We start from the raw sequence: 17,615 nt of genomic DNA, 5'->3' as shown, positions 1-17,615 counted from the left end.
ATATTTTAAAAATGCTAATAGAAAATGAAAATCCTTATAGGAGGAAGTAAGTAGTCATCTTAAAAGATTTAACCTAGTTCAATATTTCCACTTTTGGCACAGTGAGGAAATTCAATCCAAATTCAGGTTGTCAGCTTTTCTATTGTATACCATTTCTACTTTTTATCCTTCTTGGCATTGTGAAATGCTTTGTTATGCAAAACTGTAAACTTATTTTAAGAACTAAATAAACATTTTTAATCCCCAAGTACTCATTTACTTGTAAAATTTGAGAAAATGTCAGTTTTATATACTTTTTTCCTATTGCGAAAATATTTTACAAAATATTGACTCAATAACACTATAAGAAATAGTATTTCAATGACTGGTAGTCTTTAATTGTTCACTGCTTTCTTTTTCCCCAAATTTCAAGTAATACAAGCCAAAAGTTGAGATAACTCCAGTAAAATATAATTTAAAACAGATTGCAAAAATATTAAAATGTATGTGAGTGATATGTGAACAAATGAAATTCTTACTATAACAATTAGAAGAACTCATACAGTTAAATGTGAGAAGTCCTTGAATTTAGAATCTAGTTGAGTAATGCAAGAATAGAATGAAGTACTTTAATTATACTCTGGGTTTTCTTTGAGTGAAGTCACATGGATGCCATTAATAAATTCTTAAAAAAATATCAAGTGGACTAAAGACAGCCAAATGGGTAACTTCAACTCTAAAAAACAGTTGGTGTTGTAAAACATTTGATAAAATATTTTAAAGTTTTTATATTGTATATGTGTACTGTAATTATAAGTTAATGTGATATAACATTTCAGATTTTTAAAGCATCTTTTACAACTGTATTATATGACTTAGAAATAATAAATATTTGCTAAATCTTAGAATTAACATTCAATCATAATTGAAGTTTTTCTATGAAAAACAGACTAATATTTAAACTAAAATAAATTGAAATATTTATTTTAAATTAAATTAAAATAAACTAAAATAAATTAAAAATATTTAATTCTTTCAGTGTTATTTTAGATCCTCTTTGATCTTTTCCTTATATTTAAGTGAAACACATTAAAAAAAGCTCCTAACCTAATAATGGGGGGAGAGGATATCAGAAATGTTAATTTTCACATATTATAAATACTTATTGCTTGGTAAGTGCTTGGTTAAATTATCTTATTTGCAAATTTGTGAAACAGACAACATTATTCTCATTTTGGATGACAAAACTGAATCTCAAAGAGTTAGCTGAATATTTGCTTAATTTAAACAAATTATAAATAGCTGAGTCAGGACTTGGCTACACTGCCTCCGAAAGTCCTAATAAATTTAACTAAGTGAAGAAAACACATGGGGGAAGGGGAAAATTTGACGACCGAAGAAATACTATTTTTAATGTTTATTAACTGATTGTATAGAATACCTCTGCCTAAGATGATGACTATGAAAATGTTTCTTATCCCTCTCAAAAGTTAGTCTATGATGACACCATCTTTCTTAAACACATATTCATGAAAATTAATGACTTACTTTACTGTAAATATTATATTGGTTCCATTAAGATAAAAATTAAATAATAGTAATAAATTAGGAGAGTAATAAAAGTTAATCATCAACATATAAAGTTTCAAAATTAGTTACACTGACTCTCAATATGAATGGATAATCTTCAAGTCTCTGCTTGAGTATCCAGAAAGGCTGAATAAATGCCAGGTTCCCCATTGGAAAGTATATAAGGCCAGACTGATGAATTTATTTTTAACTACTCATGGTAGGTAGGTAGGAGAAAGGGGGCCTTGGAATCTGCTCTTTCAATCATAACATAGATAGTTCAAATGCTTATCGAGATTTTAATGCTATTGAAGTTGCTATTCAGTGATACCCCAAAGCCAGTCTTTAGTAAATTTTTTCTTTATTGGGATTTTTTCCTTATTTGACATTATTTAATCTTGTGGAATTGGTTAAGCCATTGGCACCTATAACACTGCATGTTTTTCCCTTTGAGTCTTTCCAACAGTTTCTGCCTTTTACCCTTTGAACACTTTTGTACCATTATTTAGTTAATTCATTTTTTAAGTTTGTTTATTTATTTTGAGAGATAAAGAGAGAGAATATGAGCAGGGGAAGGGCAAAGAGAGAGAGGGGGAGAGAGAGAATCCCAAGTAGGCTCCTCACTATCAGAGCAGAGCCTGATGTGGGGCTCAAACTCACAAACCATGAGATCATGACCTGAGCCGAAATCAAGTCAGATGCTCAACTGACTGAGCCACCCAGGCGCCCCTTCTTACATTTATTTAGATGTTTGTGCTTCCCAGAGTATCTTCTCACCATATCTACTCTTCCTGATTAATCTCATCCCTTCTTGGATTCAATAATACCAATATACTGACAACTCCCAAATTTAACCTTCATCTCAGATTTCCTTTCCTGTGTTTCAAACACCTATTTGCCAACTGCTAGAACTCCTTGACCAGATTTTCCTCACAGACTTCCAACTCAAAATGTCCTGAAAATGAACCAATTATCTTTCTCCTCAAACTAGTTTGACTTAATGTATTTCCATTGAATTTCTTGTACTATGCTCTTCCCAATCACTCAAGTGGAACTTGAGAGTATTCCTGAACTATTTTTCTCTCTCTTTGCCTTCCCTCTGCAATATTTCTTGGATAAACATCTTTCTTCTCATTGTTATGATCATGGTTCTGCTTCAGATTTCTTCAGCCTTCACTTTCAGTATGCAATATTGTCCTATTGTTCTCTGCTGCAACCTTCCTTTTAATTAAATCCAACTTTTGCAGAATCACCAGAATAACCTACTAATATATGTGTCTATGTCAACCCTTTCTTGAAAAACATCCAGTGGTACCACATTACATGTAAGATTGAGCACAAGTTTCTTAATATAACAGACACACACCATGTTAATCTGTGTTTAGTAATTTGGATTTACCACTAATCTCCCCAACCTTTCCTCTTACCACTCCCTTCCTCAAAATTATGAGTCTAATAACACAAAACTGTTTGTGGGGGTCCATTCATACTATCCAATTCCTTGTGTGAATGAATTTTCTCATTTGTCTTCTCTGACTGGAATACACTCAACACACCATACACTCTTCACCTGGCCAAGTCAAACTAACCTTTTAATACTCCAAATTTATAACACAAACACAAATTCCTCTCTTGGTCTCTTTATTCAAATGTATGACTGCCTTATCAATTCTTTAATTTGATACCAGATATTATGTCAAATTCAATCTGCCAAAACTAAACTCCTGGTTTTATTCCACCCACATCTCTAAAGAACTGCCCATTTAGTAAAAGTCTGCCCATTTTAGTAAAAGCAAATACATTCTTCTAGTTGCTCAGTGACTCAGGCCCAAAACTTAAATCATTGGTCCCTCTTTGTCTCACATTTCATAATGAATCCATCAGCAATTCCTGTCAGCTCTACTACCAAATTTTTACAAGAAACAATAGCCTCACTGCCACTACCATTCTAGTGCAAATCATTTATATCTTTCTTGGCTATGTTGAAAATAGCTTCTTAAGCTAGTGGACATTATTCCTCCTGCTTCCCCTCCTCCTGGTTCCTGCTTTGTCCTCACACTGTGTCTTCTCTATCCAATTGTAAGTGAAAGCCTTTAAATATAACTTCACATGTCCTTCTCACCCTTATAACTCTCTCTTTTAATGTACTTTAGTTTTCTTCACAGCACTTATCACCACTTGATGTTTATTTGTTTGTGTATTCTTGGTTTCTTCCCACTATAATGAAAACTCCAGACGGAGAACACAAACTTCTTTCCTTCTTAGTACAATATCTGGGGGCATTTGGATAGCTCAGTTGGTTGAGTGTTTGACTATTGATTTCACCTCAGTCATGATCCTAGGGTCATGGGATCAAGCCCGACGTCAGGCTCTACACTGAGCATGAAACCTGCTTAAGATTCTCTCTCTTTCTCTGTCTCTGTCTCTGTCTCTGTCTCTGTCTCTCTCTCTCTCTCCCTCTGCCCCTTTCCCCTATTCATGCTCTCTCCCTCTCACAAACAAACAAATAAACAAACAAACAAACACAACAATACCTGGTTTCTATTTTGACCATAAGCCAATATTTGTTTTTTTTTTCAATATATGAAATTTATTGTCAAATTGGTTTCCATACAACACCCAGTGCTCATCCCAAAAGGTGCCCTCCTCAATACCCATCACCCACCTTCCCCTCCCTCCCACCCCCATCAACCCTCAGTTTGTTCTCAGTTTTTAACAGTCTCCTATGCTTTGGCTCTCTCCCACTCTGAACTCTTTTTTTTTTTCCTTCCCCTCCCTCATGGGTTTCTGTTAAGTTTCTCAGGATCCACGTAAGAGTGAAACCATATGGTATCTGTCTTTCTCTGTATGGCTTATTTCACTTAGCATCACACTCTCCAGTTCCATCCATGTTGCTACAAAAGGCCATATTTCATTCTTTCTCATTGCCACGTAGTATTCCATTGTGTATATAAACCACAATTTCTTTATCCATTCATCAGTTGATGGACATTTAGGCTCTTTCCATAATTTGGCTATTGTTGAGAGTGCTGCTATAAACATTGGGGTACAAGTGCCCCTATGCATCAGTACTCCTGTATCCCTTGGATAAATTCCTAGCAGTGCTATTGCTGGGTCATAGGGTAGGTCTATTTTTAATTTTCTGAGGAACCTCCACACTGCTTTCCAGAGCGGCTGCACCAGTTTGCATTGCCACCAACAGTGCAAGAGGGTTCCCGTTTCTCCACATCCTCTCCAGCATCTATAGTCTCCTGATTTGTTCATTTTGGCCACTCTGACTGGCGTGAGGTGATATCTGAGTGTGGTTTTGATTTGTATTTCCCTGATAAGGAGCGACGTTGAACATCTTTTCATGTGCTTGTTGGCCATCCGGATGTCTTCTTTAGAGAAGTGTCTATTCATGTTTTCTGCCCATTTCTTCACTGGGTTATTAGTTTTTTGGGTGTGGAGTTTGGTGAGCTCTTTATAGATTTTGGATACTAGCCCTTTGTCTGATATGTCATTTGCAAATATCTTTTCCCATTCCGTTGGTTGCCTTTTAGTTTTGTTGGTTATTTCCTTTGCTGTGCAGAAGCTTTTTATCTTCACAAGGTCCAAGTAATTCATTTTTGCATTTTATTCCCTTGCCTTTGGGGTTGTGTCGAGTAAGAGATTGCTACGGCTGAGGTCAGAGAGGTCTTTTCCTGCTTTCTCCTCTAGAGTTTTGATGGTTTCCTGTCTCACATTCAGGTCCTTTATCCATTTTGAGTTTATTTTTGTGAATGGTGTGAGAAAGTGGTCTAGTTTCAACCTTCTGCATGTTGCTGTCCAGTTCTCCCAGCACCATTTGTTAAAGAGACTGTCTTTTTTCCATTGGATGTTCTTTCCTGCTTTGTCAAAGATGAGTTGGCCATACGTTTGTGGGTCTAGTTCTGGGGTTTCTATTCTATTCCATTGGTCTATGTGTCTGTTTTTGTGCCAATACCATGCTGTCTTGATGATGACAGCTTTGTAGTAGAGGCTAAAGTCTGGGATTGTGATGCCTCCTGCTTTGGTCTTCTTCTTCAAAATGACTTTGGCTATTCGGGGCCTTTTGTGGTTCCATATGAATTTTAGGATTGCTTGTTCTAGCTTTGAGAAGAATGCTGGTGCAATTTTGATTGGGATTGCATTGAATGTGTAGATAGCTTTGGGTAGTATTGACATTTTGACAATATTTATTCTTCCAATCCATGAGCACAGAATGTCTTTCCATTTCTTTATATCTTCTTCAATTTCCTTCATAAGCTTTCTATAGTTTTCAGCATACAGATCTTTTACATCTTTGGTTAGATTTATTCCTAGGTATTTTATGCTTCTTGGTGCAATTGTGAATGGGATCGGTTTCTTTATTTGTCTTTCTGTTGCTTCATTGTTAGTGTATAAGAATGCAACTGATTTCTGTACATTGATTTTGTATCCTGCAACTTTGCTGAATTCATGTATCAGTTCTAGCAGACTTTTGGTGGAGTCTATCGGATTTTCCATGTATAGTATCATGTCATCCGCAAAAAAGGAAAGGTTGACTTCATCTTTGCCAATTTTGATGCCTTTGATTTCCTTTTGTTGTCTGATTGCTGATGCTAGAACTTCCAACACTATGTTAAACAACAGCGGTGAGAGTGGGCATCCCTGTCATGTTCCTGATCTCAGGGAAAAAGCTCTCAGTTTTTCCCCATTGAGGATGATGTTAGCTGTGGGCTTTTCATAAATGGCTTTTATGATCTTTAAGTATGTTCCTTCTATCCCGACTTTCTGAAGGGTTTTTATTAAGAAAGGGTGCTGAATTTTGTCAAAGGCCTTTTAGCCAATATTTGTTAATTAAGTGAGTAAATATTGTAGCTTAGTGTCTCTTATCTCCGGAAGTTTTTACTGACCAATATGATTGCTTAAGTATTCTGTTCCCATGCCTTCTTTAAAACAGAGTAAATATCTCTATTTCTTTATTCCATATTGATTGATAGGTTTGGATAAATCTCCCATTAGTTTGATCTTTTAGAATGGGGAACTGTCTTTCTCATCTTTTTAATTTCAGTGCTATCACAGTGCCAATTATCTAATATGAATACAGTACACATTGGAATTGAATGGATGAATGAATCGATGAATGAATATAGGCTAAGCATCCTTAAGAAATATTTTTGATCTTCTTGTAGTCATTAAGAATAACAGTCTTTTAGCATAAAATGCTAAATTATATAGAAATGTGGATCCAATATGTATGGCCTTGCAATATACCTAGCACTTAGTAAAGGATTTGTTGTTTGAGCTTTAACTGCTATTAAAATAATCTGTGTCTTTCAACAATTGAATTTTGTGTATTTTCAGAGATCATCTATAGCTGGGTATTTAATGAGTTCCCTTCCTTTGTGGCGGAAGACAGCCGGCGGTTCATTTCCCAGGAGACAGGCAACCTCTATATATCTAAAGTCCAAACATCAGATGTTGGCAGCTATATTTGTCTGGTGAAAAACACAGTGACAAATGCTCGAGTACTTAGTCCTCCAACACCACTCACTCTACGTAATGATGGTAAGTTGCATAGCCTGGATTAAAATGATTCAGCCACCTCAAATGTGAAAAATAAAGATGTATTATTGTTTTTCTAAACATTTAAGCCTAATGCAAAAATCTTTTAATTACCAAATTTAGAAACTCTACAGTTTTAGTCTGTGATTATGCAGACCTTAGGATAAAAATTTTGGCATAGGAAAGTGATGATCTTTGGATGAGAGATATTAACCATAATGCTATCCTAATGACAAAAAAAAAAAAAGGAACATCTGAAAAGATCAACTGTAATAAAGACTAGTTATTTTCTTTGCTCTTTAATGCCTCTATATAACATATTTGTATGAATTGCAAACATTTTATAAGTTCATTTTTCATTACTTTCTTATTTTAGCTAACTTCAAATTGAATGTTCATCTTTTAATACTTCATGGTATAGTTATAATTGTTATTATTACTTTCCCAATAATGGAAGCAGGTGGAACTTTAGCTTTTAAGTGCAATTCAGGCAAAATTATGATTTTCTAATTATAGGTATTGCCATCTATCTAAAGTATCTTCAAATTTAAATGCCTCATTTGTAGTTATAGACATTTACAGTTAAGCATTGCATTAAAGAAGTCAAATACTATATTACAGTTGATATATGATATGTGGCTTGCTCTGTCACGCAATAAAAAATCCATGAAGGCATTATTAAGAAGTGAGCTTGAGAATCCTGATTGATTACCAAGCTTAAAAAATCTATTTCAACATTACTTTTTTATATGCTTAGTTTTAGAATATATGCCGGTGCAGTGTATGTCCAGAGTTTCATCACAAGATTTTTGCTTACTGCTTAGTTTCTCATTTTATATATTTAGACTTCATTATACGTATGTATATATATGTATATATATGTGTGTGTGTATATCTTACTGCTTAGTTTCTCATTTTATATATTTAGACTTCACTATATGTATGTATATAATATACATATAATACATAATATAATAATATATAATTATTATATATTATATATAATATAACATATGTGTGTGTGTGACACACACACATCTTATTTGGTAGAGAGAACAAATACAATATCCAGTCTAGAGATGAAGAAGCCAATATTAGAGACATAAAGGGACTTGCCAAATTCACACAGCTAGATAATGGCATGGAGAAATAGCTTGGAAAAAAGAAGAGAAATTGGGAAACCAATTCAGACTATTGAAATTCACCAGCTGAGAGGTGACAAGGGACAGAATGAAAACAGTGGTAATGTCATTGAAGAGAAGAAAATATGCAGGATGTTAAAGAGGGAAATTACTAAGATTTAATAATTAATTAAATGCCAAGGTCTAGAGTAGGAGGAAATTTAGGCACAGTTCATTGAATGTGTGATGATTCACTTCATAAGAAGAGATAACACAGATGAAGGAATAGATCGCAGTGTTGATAAATGTGAGTAATTCAGGTTTTAATATGAAGAGTTGAAATCTTGGGAAATCCATGTGGAAATATGCAGTAGGAATTTAGATATATATGTCTAATACACATAAAAGAAGGCTAGAAAAATATTTAAAAGTCGTCACTGTGTATTCCCTCACTACAGTTAAAGCCATGTTTGTGAATATAGTATGTCAACTTCAAGATTACATGAGAATGTCTAGGGGGTGAAAAGCAAAAAGGAAATAGATATGATTTTTAAAAGTATTTACTTAAAAGTTTAGAATTGAGATGATTCTCTATATACCATTTCCATAAAATTTCTGAGCATTTTCTCCTTAATTACTTAATAATTTAAAACATCTTTGCCTGAAAATTGTAAAAATTTGCTGCCTAGTCAATAACTAGTTCCATTAACACTATCCATTTATGTAATAGTAATGTACACTTTGATAGTGGCTGAGATTGACAGTGGCTGTCTTATTTTCACGTAACTGTCCTAAACATTACACCGACCATATGAGCAAGAGTAGTACATGTACAAATCCAGTTTCACTAGTACTTAAAATTTCAGTACCAAGGGGCGCCTTTGTGTCTCAGTCGTTTAAGCATCTGACTTTGGCTCAGGTCATGATCTCACAGCTCTTGAGTTTGAGCCCCATGACCGGCTCTGTGGTGACAGCTTGGATCCTGGAGCCTGCTTGGGATTCTGTGTCTCCCTCCCTCCCTGAACCTCCCCTGCTCACACTCTGTCTCTCTCTCTCAAAAATAAATAAACATGTTTAAATAAATAAATATATAAATAAATAAGTTCAATACCCATGTTCAACAGTCACTTGTTTGTCTTTTATTATTTCATGGCCCAGATGTATCACTTAACTTTACTTTCTACCTTCCATGGTCAAACATTTCAAGAATAATTAAAATAATTTTTGTTGCTATTCAAACTCCCTTGCCCCTCTGTCTTCTATTGTGATTGTGTGGCAAAATCCCAACTCCTAATGAATTCAGCTATGCCCTTAATCTGTGACTGCTTTGAGAATCTGAGAGCTGCTAGAGAATTTCACCCACCGTTGATTCACGATCACCAACTTCAAATGGGCCTTCAGCACTTCCTCTCAATCCTACTAAGACTGCCCGACCAAGAACACTTCACTTCAAATTTATCTTCCTACTAATAAAATTAAATCTAACTACATCTCTATCCATACTGTATCTCCTCCATCTTATTTCAATAGAATTACTATATTGTCCCTTTTCCTATCAGCACCAGTCTTTCCATTCATAAACTGTTTCCTTTGGCCTTTACAGAACATTACACTGTTTTTTTAATATATATTACCAGTACTGTGTCTACTAAAATTATATATATATATATATATATATATATATACACATATACAGATATATATATATGCATATGCAAATATGTGTGTGTGTGTGTGTGTGTGTATATATATATATATATATATATATTTCATAGTACCTGAATTTACTGATGCAGTTGACATTGTTGACTACTTTTTATTCTTTTATGAATATCTGTATTTTAAAAAATCATTATTTGAGCAGTACCATACAAAAAAGTTATTAAAGCAAATAAAAATAAATAAATCAAACTGTTATATTAAGGTTCATATTTAAGTTAAAAAGAAACAGGTGGAAAACATTTCCTGAAGTTCAGTTATATTATTTGATGACAGAGTTATTTAAGATTTTACAAGAGAAGTTAGAAGATTCACATTTCTTCTTTCTGTAAATTATCTAAAGTTATTTTTTCCTTGGTAGTTATTTGCCTACTGTTTATTTTTTTAATAAAAAATATCAAATGAATGTAATGGTTTATAAGTGCAGATGGAGAAAAAAAGACATCTCCCTCCCATCAAGCCCCACTTCCTAGAGCCAACTTTTTTAATTCTTTTTTCTTTCATGAGGTTCTCCTATAATGCTAGAAAATATCTGTTCCTTATTTAATCAAGTTTAGACAATAATTGTTGACTCCTTCATACATATGAGTATATATACTTCTATCCTCCTCTTGTATTTATATAACAGTTTTTCATTGCTTACCATTAACAGTTTTACCATTAACTTTAATAAGGTGCTTAAATCTTTACTGTTCTCTTAACTCTTGAAAATAATTGTTGACTTCTTATTACACAACATGAAGATATTTTCATCTCTAGTTTTTCTTTCACCCTGTCTACATTACACTTATGTCCTTTTATCTGCCACCTTTATCATTACACTTTTACAAGTATTCTAAACTTTCCCATAAACTGTGAAAGCTGAAAATCAACAGACATTTATAAATTATTACTATACAATTATCATTTAATATCATGTTTTTATAGGTTTTGAGCTATTTTTAGATGTGTATGCTGCACGAGATGTGTTTTTAATAAGTGAAACTTTGAATTGAATATTACAGGAAAGCAGGCTGGTAGCATTAATAAGAGTTTGATACACTTTGAGTGTGACTTTTCTTAAAATTTTTCTAAAATATAATTAATAGTTTTAATAATATTGTTGAAATATGAACATGAGTCATCACAATGCACATGGTAAATGAAAACATTTCTATGATTAAGAAAGTCCATGGAAAGAGTGTGAAATGAAGAGATGTGAGCTTAGGAACAAGCCTTGCATAATCCAAATTGCATTGAAAGAGTAAAGAATAAAAATCCCACAAAAGATAATGAAAAGTCAGAGAAGTAATAGGAAAAGTAGAAGTGACATATAAAGAAAGTCTATGGAAATGAGTATTGAACAAGAAGATGTGAGCATAGAGCTCAAAATGGTGGATTAGGTTCATGTATTTGTTGCCTGTTCCCTTCCTGAGACCCTATGAGAAGAAATCCACATCATCAATAAGAATGATGAAGGAGAGGAATATTTGATTAACAAAGGAGACATTGTGATATATTTCTGAAGAATAAGGGAGGATGTGAATTAAAAGACTTAACAGATGGAGAAAACTAAAACCTAGAATAAATTTGAAAGGATTTAAAGAAGGCGCTGAGGACCATGTGCCTAGTGGAAGCTTAAAAAGTTTTGAAATCAGTTGAGGAGGGGGGCATAAGACTGGACAAAGTGGGGTTGGAGGTATATATGTTGAACAACGGTGTCAGTGAAATATCAGAATCCTACTCTTTCCCTGTACCTATATGCAAAAAGGGCAAAGGACATATCTCTTAACAATATAAATGAATTTTTCATGGAAGACTGAAGTACTTAATGTTATGGTGACACACAATATAAGACCTTCTCATTCTGGCATTTGGGTGTGTGCAGGCTGAAAACCAGTTTCTTTTCCTCATATCAAAGCAGAGCTGTCTATCAACACACCTCACCTGATCATGTCTCACCCCTACTTCAGAAGGGAACCAATTCCACAGTCAATCCATACTAACTTCTAAGCTTCCCAGACTTAACATTTATATGCAACCTAAGTTAACAATTTCTATTAAAAAATAGTGAGCTAACTGAATGGCCATAGAATTCATACCAGGATAATGTGTGAAAAACAGGAAACTTTTAACATTACTCCAAGAAAGGCATAGATTAGACTGGAATCATTTTTAATTCAAAACTTTCATATCACTATTTGATATCTCTTCAAAAAGAAAATAATTGAAAAGTATATTCATAATAAAGACATATCCCTGAATTTTTTCCCAAGTAGGTGGCATATATTCAACAGTTAGTCTGAAAATAAAAATAGAATCCAATTGTGGATGAATCCATTTATTGCAGCACGGTCAGCTGTAATTCCTGCTGGGTTTTACAAACCTCTCAATGCAGAGACAGGCATTGTAATGGATATATCTGCAAACTTGGCAAACACCTCTGCAGGGGTTTGAATATAAAAATTATGTTTAATCTGCTGTGACTGTACAGTTAGCTATGAAAATTATTTCAAGAACACTGTGTTTTTATACTTCTGTGAAAAAAAAGTAGACCTTTCTAAAAATAATAGAAGTTTTATATATATATATATATATATATATATATATATATAGGCACACTATTTCCTTTCAAGTACAAGTAAAATTTTACTTTATAAAATGTACTGTAGAATTTACTGCCTTAGCTTGGGTTTTCCTAAAGCACACCCTGAAACAAAATTTGCTTATAAGTAGTAGTTAATTGTAATTTATCCCAGAGAGCAGAAGTGAGGGATGGAGTGTAGTTGAGGAGTGAAACAGTGTAAAGGAGGTTGAATTATAGACATGACCACTTTTACAGGCAGCTGGAGCATGATCCTGCATGAACAGAACCTTATGAAATGCACTCAGAACAGTCTCCTTTGTGGAGGTATCAGTGACCTTCCACCTCCCAGTCCCTAAGGGTGGCACTACAGGCAGTTAATTCTGCACTTGCAGGTTGCCCTTAAGTTGCAAGTGTGTGAAACTTGTTCCTGCACACAGTTGTTTGCAGTGGCAGTTCAGGAAGTTACAAATCTGGCCAAGATCATTTGAACTGGCATACACATAGAAATGTATGTATCTAAAACATAGATGATGAAGTTTTAGAAGCTCTCAAGTGCATGAGTAACATTATCAGATTTCCTTGGCTGACACTGTATGAAATCACCCTCACACATTCACAAATGTGTATCCTATGCCTACTATGTGTTAGATAATTTGTGAGATACTAAGGCTATAATGGAGGGCAAAACAAATACAATAACCATCTTGTATAGTTATGAGAGAGGATGATATTACCCTAAATGCTGAATGTAACTTGTATCCTAGGATCTGCCTGTTCTCACTGAGTGCCCCATGAGGCCAATCTCACATATCACTTCATTAAAAGCAAAACAAACATCTAGTTTCAAAAGCATTTATGAGTAATATCAATTTTTACTAATGGTTTATAGGGTAATTAATGGTTCTGGCATTCCATATAACACAAATTTATTGAACACTCCTCTATAACCACATTTATCTTTTGCCAAGTTTTCATTCCTACAGCTGCCACATCTCTCCCTCAAAACTCTCCTGCCTCTTTCCCACAGCACTCTTCCCTTTAGTCTCCCATCAGAGTCTTACTATCTCTGTCTTAATTATGGCAATTTTTCATACTTTTATTTCTTCTCTCTTCTATGTTCCCAGCCCAATTTTGAAGATAGTTTTAGCTAACTTTATTTTTATGTAATCAATATTTACTATTTACATTTAATTGCTACATGTAAGGCACTGTTCTAAAAACTTTATAAGGCTTAAAGTGAAAAGATAGAATATATATATATATATATATATATATATATATATATAATATTAACCAAATATTAACCAAATAGTAACCAAAAAAAATTGAACTTGTTCAACTATATCATACAAGATATCAAATGTATTTCTTAGGGATAGAGAGAATCACCACTTTCTGATAATAGGTTTAATTCTTCAAGAAGATATAACAAAGCAACTCCCCACAGTCCACTATGTACAGGACCAGACTACTCATTCCTCTTCCAGTCCAGATGGGATCTTCTCCTATTCTCTTCTCTTATACCCATCTTTCCTAAGGCAAAATTCCTTCAGTCCCTTTCCTTAGGGCTATAATGGCTCCATAGTGGTACAGAGAGGATAATTTATAAGGAGAAATAGAAAGAAAGAAAGAAAGAAAGAAAGAAAGAAAGAAAGAAAGAAAGAAAGAATTGATTTAAGAAAGAAAGAAAGAAAGAAAGAAAGAAAGAGAAAGAAAGAAAAAGATTCATTTAAGGAAGACAGAAAGAAGAAAGAAAGAAAGAAAGAAAGAAAGAAAGAAAGAAAGAAAGAAAGAAAGAAAAGAGAGGGAGGGAAGGAGGGAGGGAGGAAAGAAGGAAAGAGGGAAAGAAAGAATAAACCAACTGGTCCCTAGTCCTTTTCCCATTCTTGGAGTTGGAAAGTACAATAGAAACAAGAATAATTGAAGAACTAACTTGAGAAAAAGAGTGGGAATAGATTTAGAATGAATGCAGAAAGATTGGCTTTTGTTAGAGATTTCATCAGTTGTTACAGTGAAAAGAAAAGTAAAAGGATTGTAGATGCAGATAACCTACTATTTGGTGGCGGGAAATCTGATGGCATTTTTTTTATTAAAGTATAATTAGCATACAGTGTTATATTAGTTTCAGATTATAATGTAATGATTCAACATTTCTATGAATTTCTCAGTGCTCATCAAAATAAGTGTACTCAATCTTTACCTATTTTACCCATTCCTTCACCCATTATTTTCTTTAATGAGCTACAGGCAAAGTCATAAGCTGAGAATTTATGTGTGGATAACAGGTTTATTTTAACACAAGAACTGTGCCAACAAGGAAATTATACATAGCTTTATTAATTTATTACTAAATAATACAGATCCCATGAGCAATGTAAAGATATAAAAAATGGCATGCCCTTGAAGATTGCGGTAGGTGGAATAATAACCTCCCAGTTCTAATTCTTAGAAACTTTAAATGTTATTTTGTATGGTAAAGGGACTTTGCAGATGTGACTAAATTAAGGATCTTGATATGGAGACATTAATCTTGATTAACCTTGATTATTCTGGATGATTAGTATCAGCCCTAAATGTAGTCACCTGGTGCCCTCATAAGAGGAAGGCAGAGAGATTTATTTGAATACAGAAGAGGAAAAGGCAATGTGATGACTGAAGCAAAGTTTAGAGTGATGTGCTTTGAAGATGGAGGAAAGGCCAGGAACTAGGGAATGCAAGGAATGTAGCGCTAGAAGCTGGAAATGAGAAGGAAATGGATTATCTCTAGAGCCTCCAGAGGGAAGGTAGCCCTGCCTTCTAGAGAGACTTGATTTAAGTCAAATGAAACTCTAATCTTCAGGTTTTAAAGTTCTTACCTCCAGAATTTAAGAGAATAAATGTGTATTTTTCTAAACTACCAAGGTCGTGGTATTTTGTTACAATGACCATCAAAAACTAATGCAAAGACCAAACAGAAATCTGGATAAAAATATTATTACTTGTCTTGGGCAATATTTGTGATTATTGAAGCAGTGTGTTTGAGCTGGCTTATTCCTGTTTGCAAAAGTTTGTTGTGTTCATCTCTTCACTTCTTGGTAGTTTGAACTTTTTGTTCAAATTTTCAATTTACAGACAGTTCCTAGGGAACTTGAAAGCTTTGTACAAGAATACTCCTACTCAAATATATTTATCTACATAAAGGAAGCTGAATTCTGCAGGAATATAGAAATTTATTTGGTTTTTATTAATCTTTTATTTATTTTTCTGTGTCTCTCTGGAAAGCTTATCATCTTGATATGAAACAAATGAAACAAAGACATCAAGAAATCACTGGGTAATTTACAACAATGTGGATGGAGTTACAGTGTATTATGTTAAGCAAAACAAGACAGTCAGCAAATGACAAATACTATATGATTTCACCCATATGTGGAATTTAAGAAACAAAACAGATGAACATAGATAGGGGAAGGGGAAAAAAGAAGAAGGAGGCAAACCATAAGAGTGTCTTAATTATAAAGATCAAACTGAGGGTTGATGAATGGGAGGTGGGTGATGGATAGGCTAAATGGGTAATGATATTAACGAGGGTGCTTGCTGTGATGAGCACTGGGTGTTATATGTAAGTGATGAATCACTAAATTCTACCTTTGAAAACAATATTACATTATATATTAACTAACTACAATTTAATTAAAAACCTGAAACAATAAAAAATAAATCAATGCATAAATACATAAATAAATGCATAAATACATGAATAAATAAATATCTCAGGACAAAAAAAGAGAAATTATTGGATGATTTCTGAATAAAATGAATATTTGGTTTCCTTAGATGTCCTTGATAATCAGTCATTCCATACAATTCAATTTCTCCTCAAACAGACTTATAAAAACAATTTGAAATTTTATCTAAAGATAAGAATTTTTTTAAATTTATTTATTTAAATTCAAGTGAGTTTACATACAGTGTAGTAATGGTTTCAGGAGTAGAACCAAGTGATTAATAAATTATATGCATCACCCAGTTCTCATCCCAACAAGTCCCTCCTCAATGCCTGTCACCCGTTTATCTCATCCACCCACCCACCTCTCCTCCAGCAACACTCAGGTTCTCTGTATTTAAGAGTCTCTAATGGTTTACCTCCCTACATGTTTTTATCTTATTTTTCCTTCCCTTCCCCTGTTATGTTTGTGTTCTTAAATTCCACAAAGGAGTGAAATCATATGATATTTGCCTTTCTTTGACTGACTTGTTTTGCTTAGAATAATACTTTCTAGTTCCGTCCGTGTTGTTGCAAATGGCAAGATTTTATATATATATGTATATATATATAATATATATATATATATACATATATATATATAATCTTTATTAATTCATCTTTATTCATTCAGCAGTCGACAGACATCTGGGCTTTTTCCATACTTTGGCTATTGTTGATAGTGCTGCTATAAACATGGGGGTGCATGTGTCCCTTCAAAACAGCACACCTGTATCCCTTGAATAAATGCCCAGTAGGACAATTGCTGGGTCATAGGGCAGTTCTAGTTTTAGTTTTTTTAGAAACCTCCATACTGTTTTCCAGAGTGTCTGCACCAGCTTGCATTCCCACCAACAATGCAAAAGAGATCCTCTTTCTCCGTATCCTCGCCAACATCTGTTGTTGCCTGAGTTGTTAATGTTAGCCATTCTGACAGGTATAAGGTGGTATCTCACTGTGGTTTTGCTTTGTATTTCCCTGATGAGTAATGTGGAGCATTTTTTCATGTGTCGGTTGGCCATCTGGATGTCTTCTATGGAGAAGTGTCTATTCATGTCTTTTGCCCATTTCTTCACTGGATTATTCGTTTTTTGGGTGTTGAGTTTGATAAGTTCTTTATAGATTTTGGATACTAACTCTTTATCTGATATGTCATTTGCAAATATCTTCTCCCATTCCATCAGTTGTCTTTTATTTTTGTTTGCTGTGCAGAAGATTTTTTATCTTGCTGGGGTCCCAATAGTACATTTTTGCTTTTGTTTCTCTTGCCTCTGAAGATCTATCTAGGAAGAAGTTGCTGTGGCTGAGATCAAAGAGGTCGCTGCCTGGTTTTCTCCTCTAGGATTTTAATGGTTTCCTGTCTCACTTT

The 17,615-nt window shown here is 33.9% G+C and overlaps 1 protein-coding gene across 1 annotated transcript in view; it reads left to right on the top strand.

Moving 5' to 3' along the window:
* CNTN5 (contactin 5) overlaps positions 1–17,615 on the top strand; it is a 534,453-nt gene that overhangs the window by 138,295 nt on the left and 378,543 nt on the right. Inside the window, exon 6 of the mRNA XM_042959596.1 lies at positions 6,895–7,098. Within this exon, the coding sequence (XP_042815530.1) occupies positions 6,895–7,098 (204 nt within the window). The remainder of the gene's footprint in view (positions 1–6,894; positions 7,099–17,615) is intronic.

Source organism: Panthera tigris, chromosome D1 (genome assembly GCF_018350195.1).
Source record: "Panthera tigris isolate Pti1 chromosome D1, P.tigris_Pti1_mat1.1, whole genome shotgun sequence".
In the NCBI taxonomy this organism is placed as follows: domain Eukaryota; kingdom Metazoa; phylum Chordata; class Mammalia; order Carnivora; family Felidae; genus Panthera; species Panthera tigris.
The sequence above is the reverse complement of the archived record's forward strand: the minus strand, read 5'-3'. Positions and strand labels throughout refer to the sequence as shown.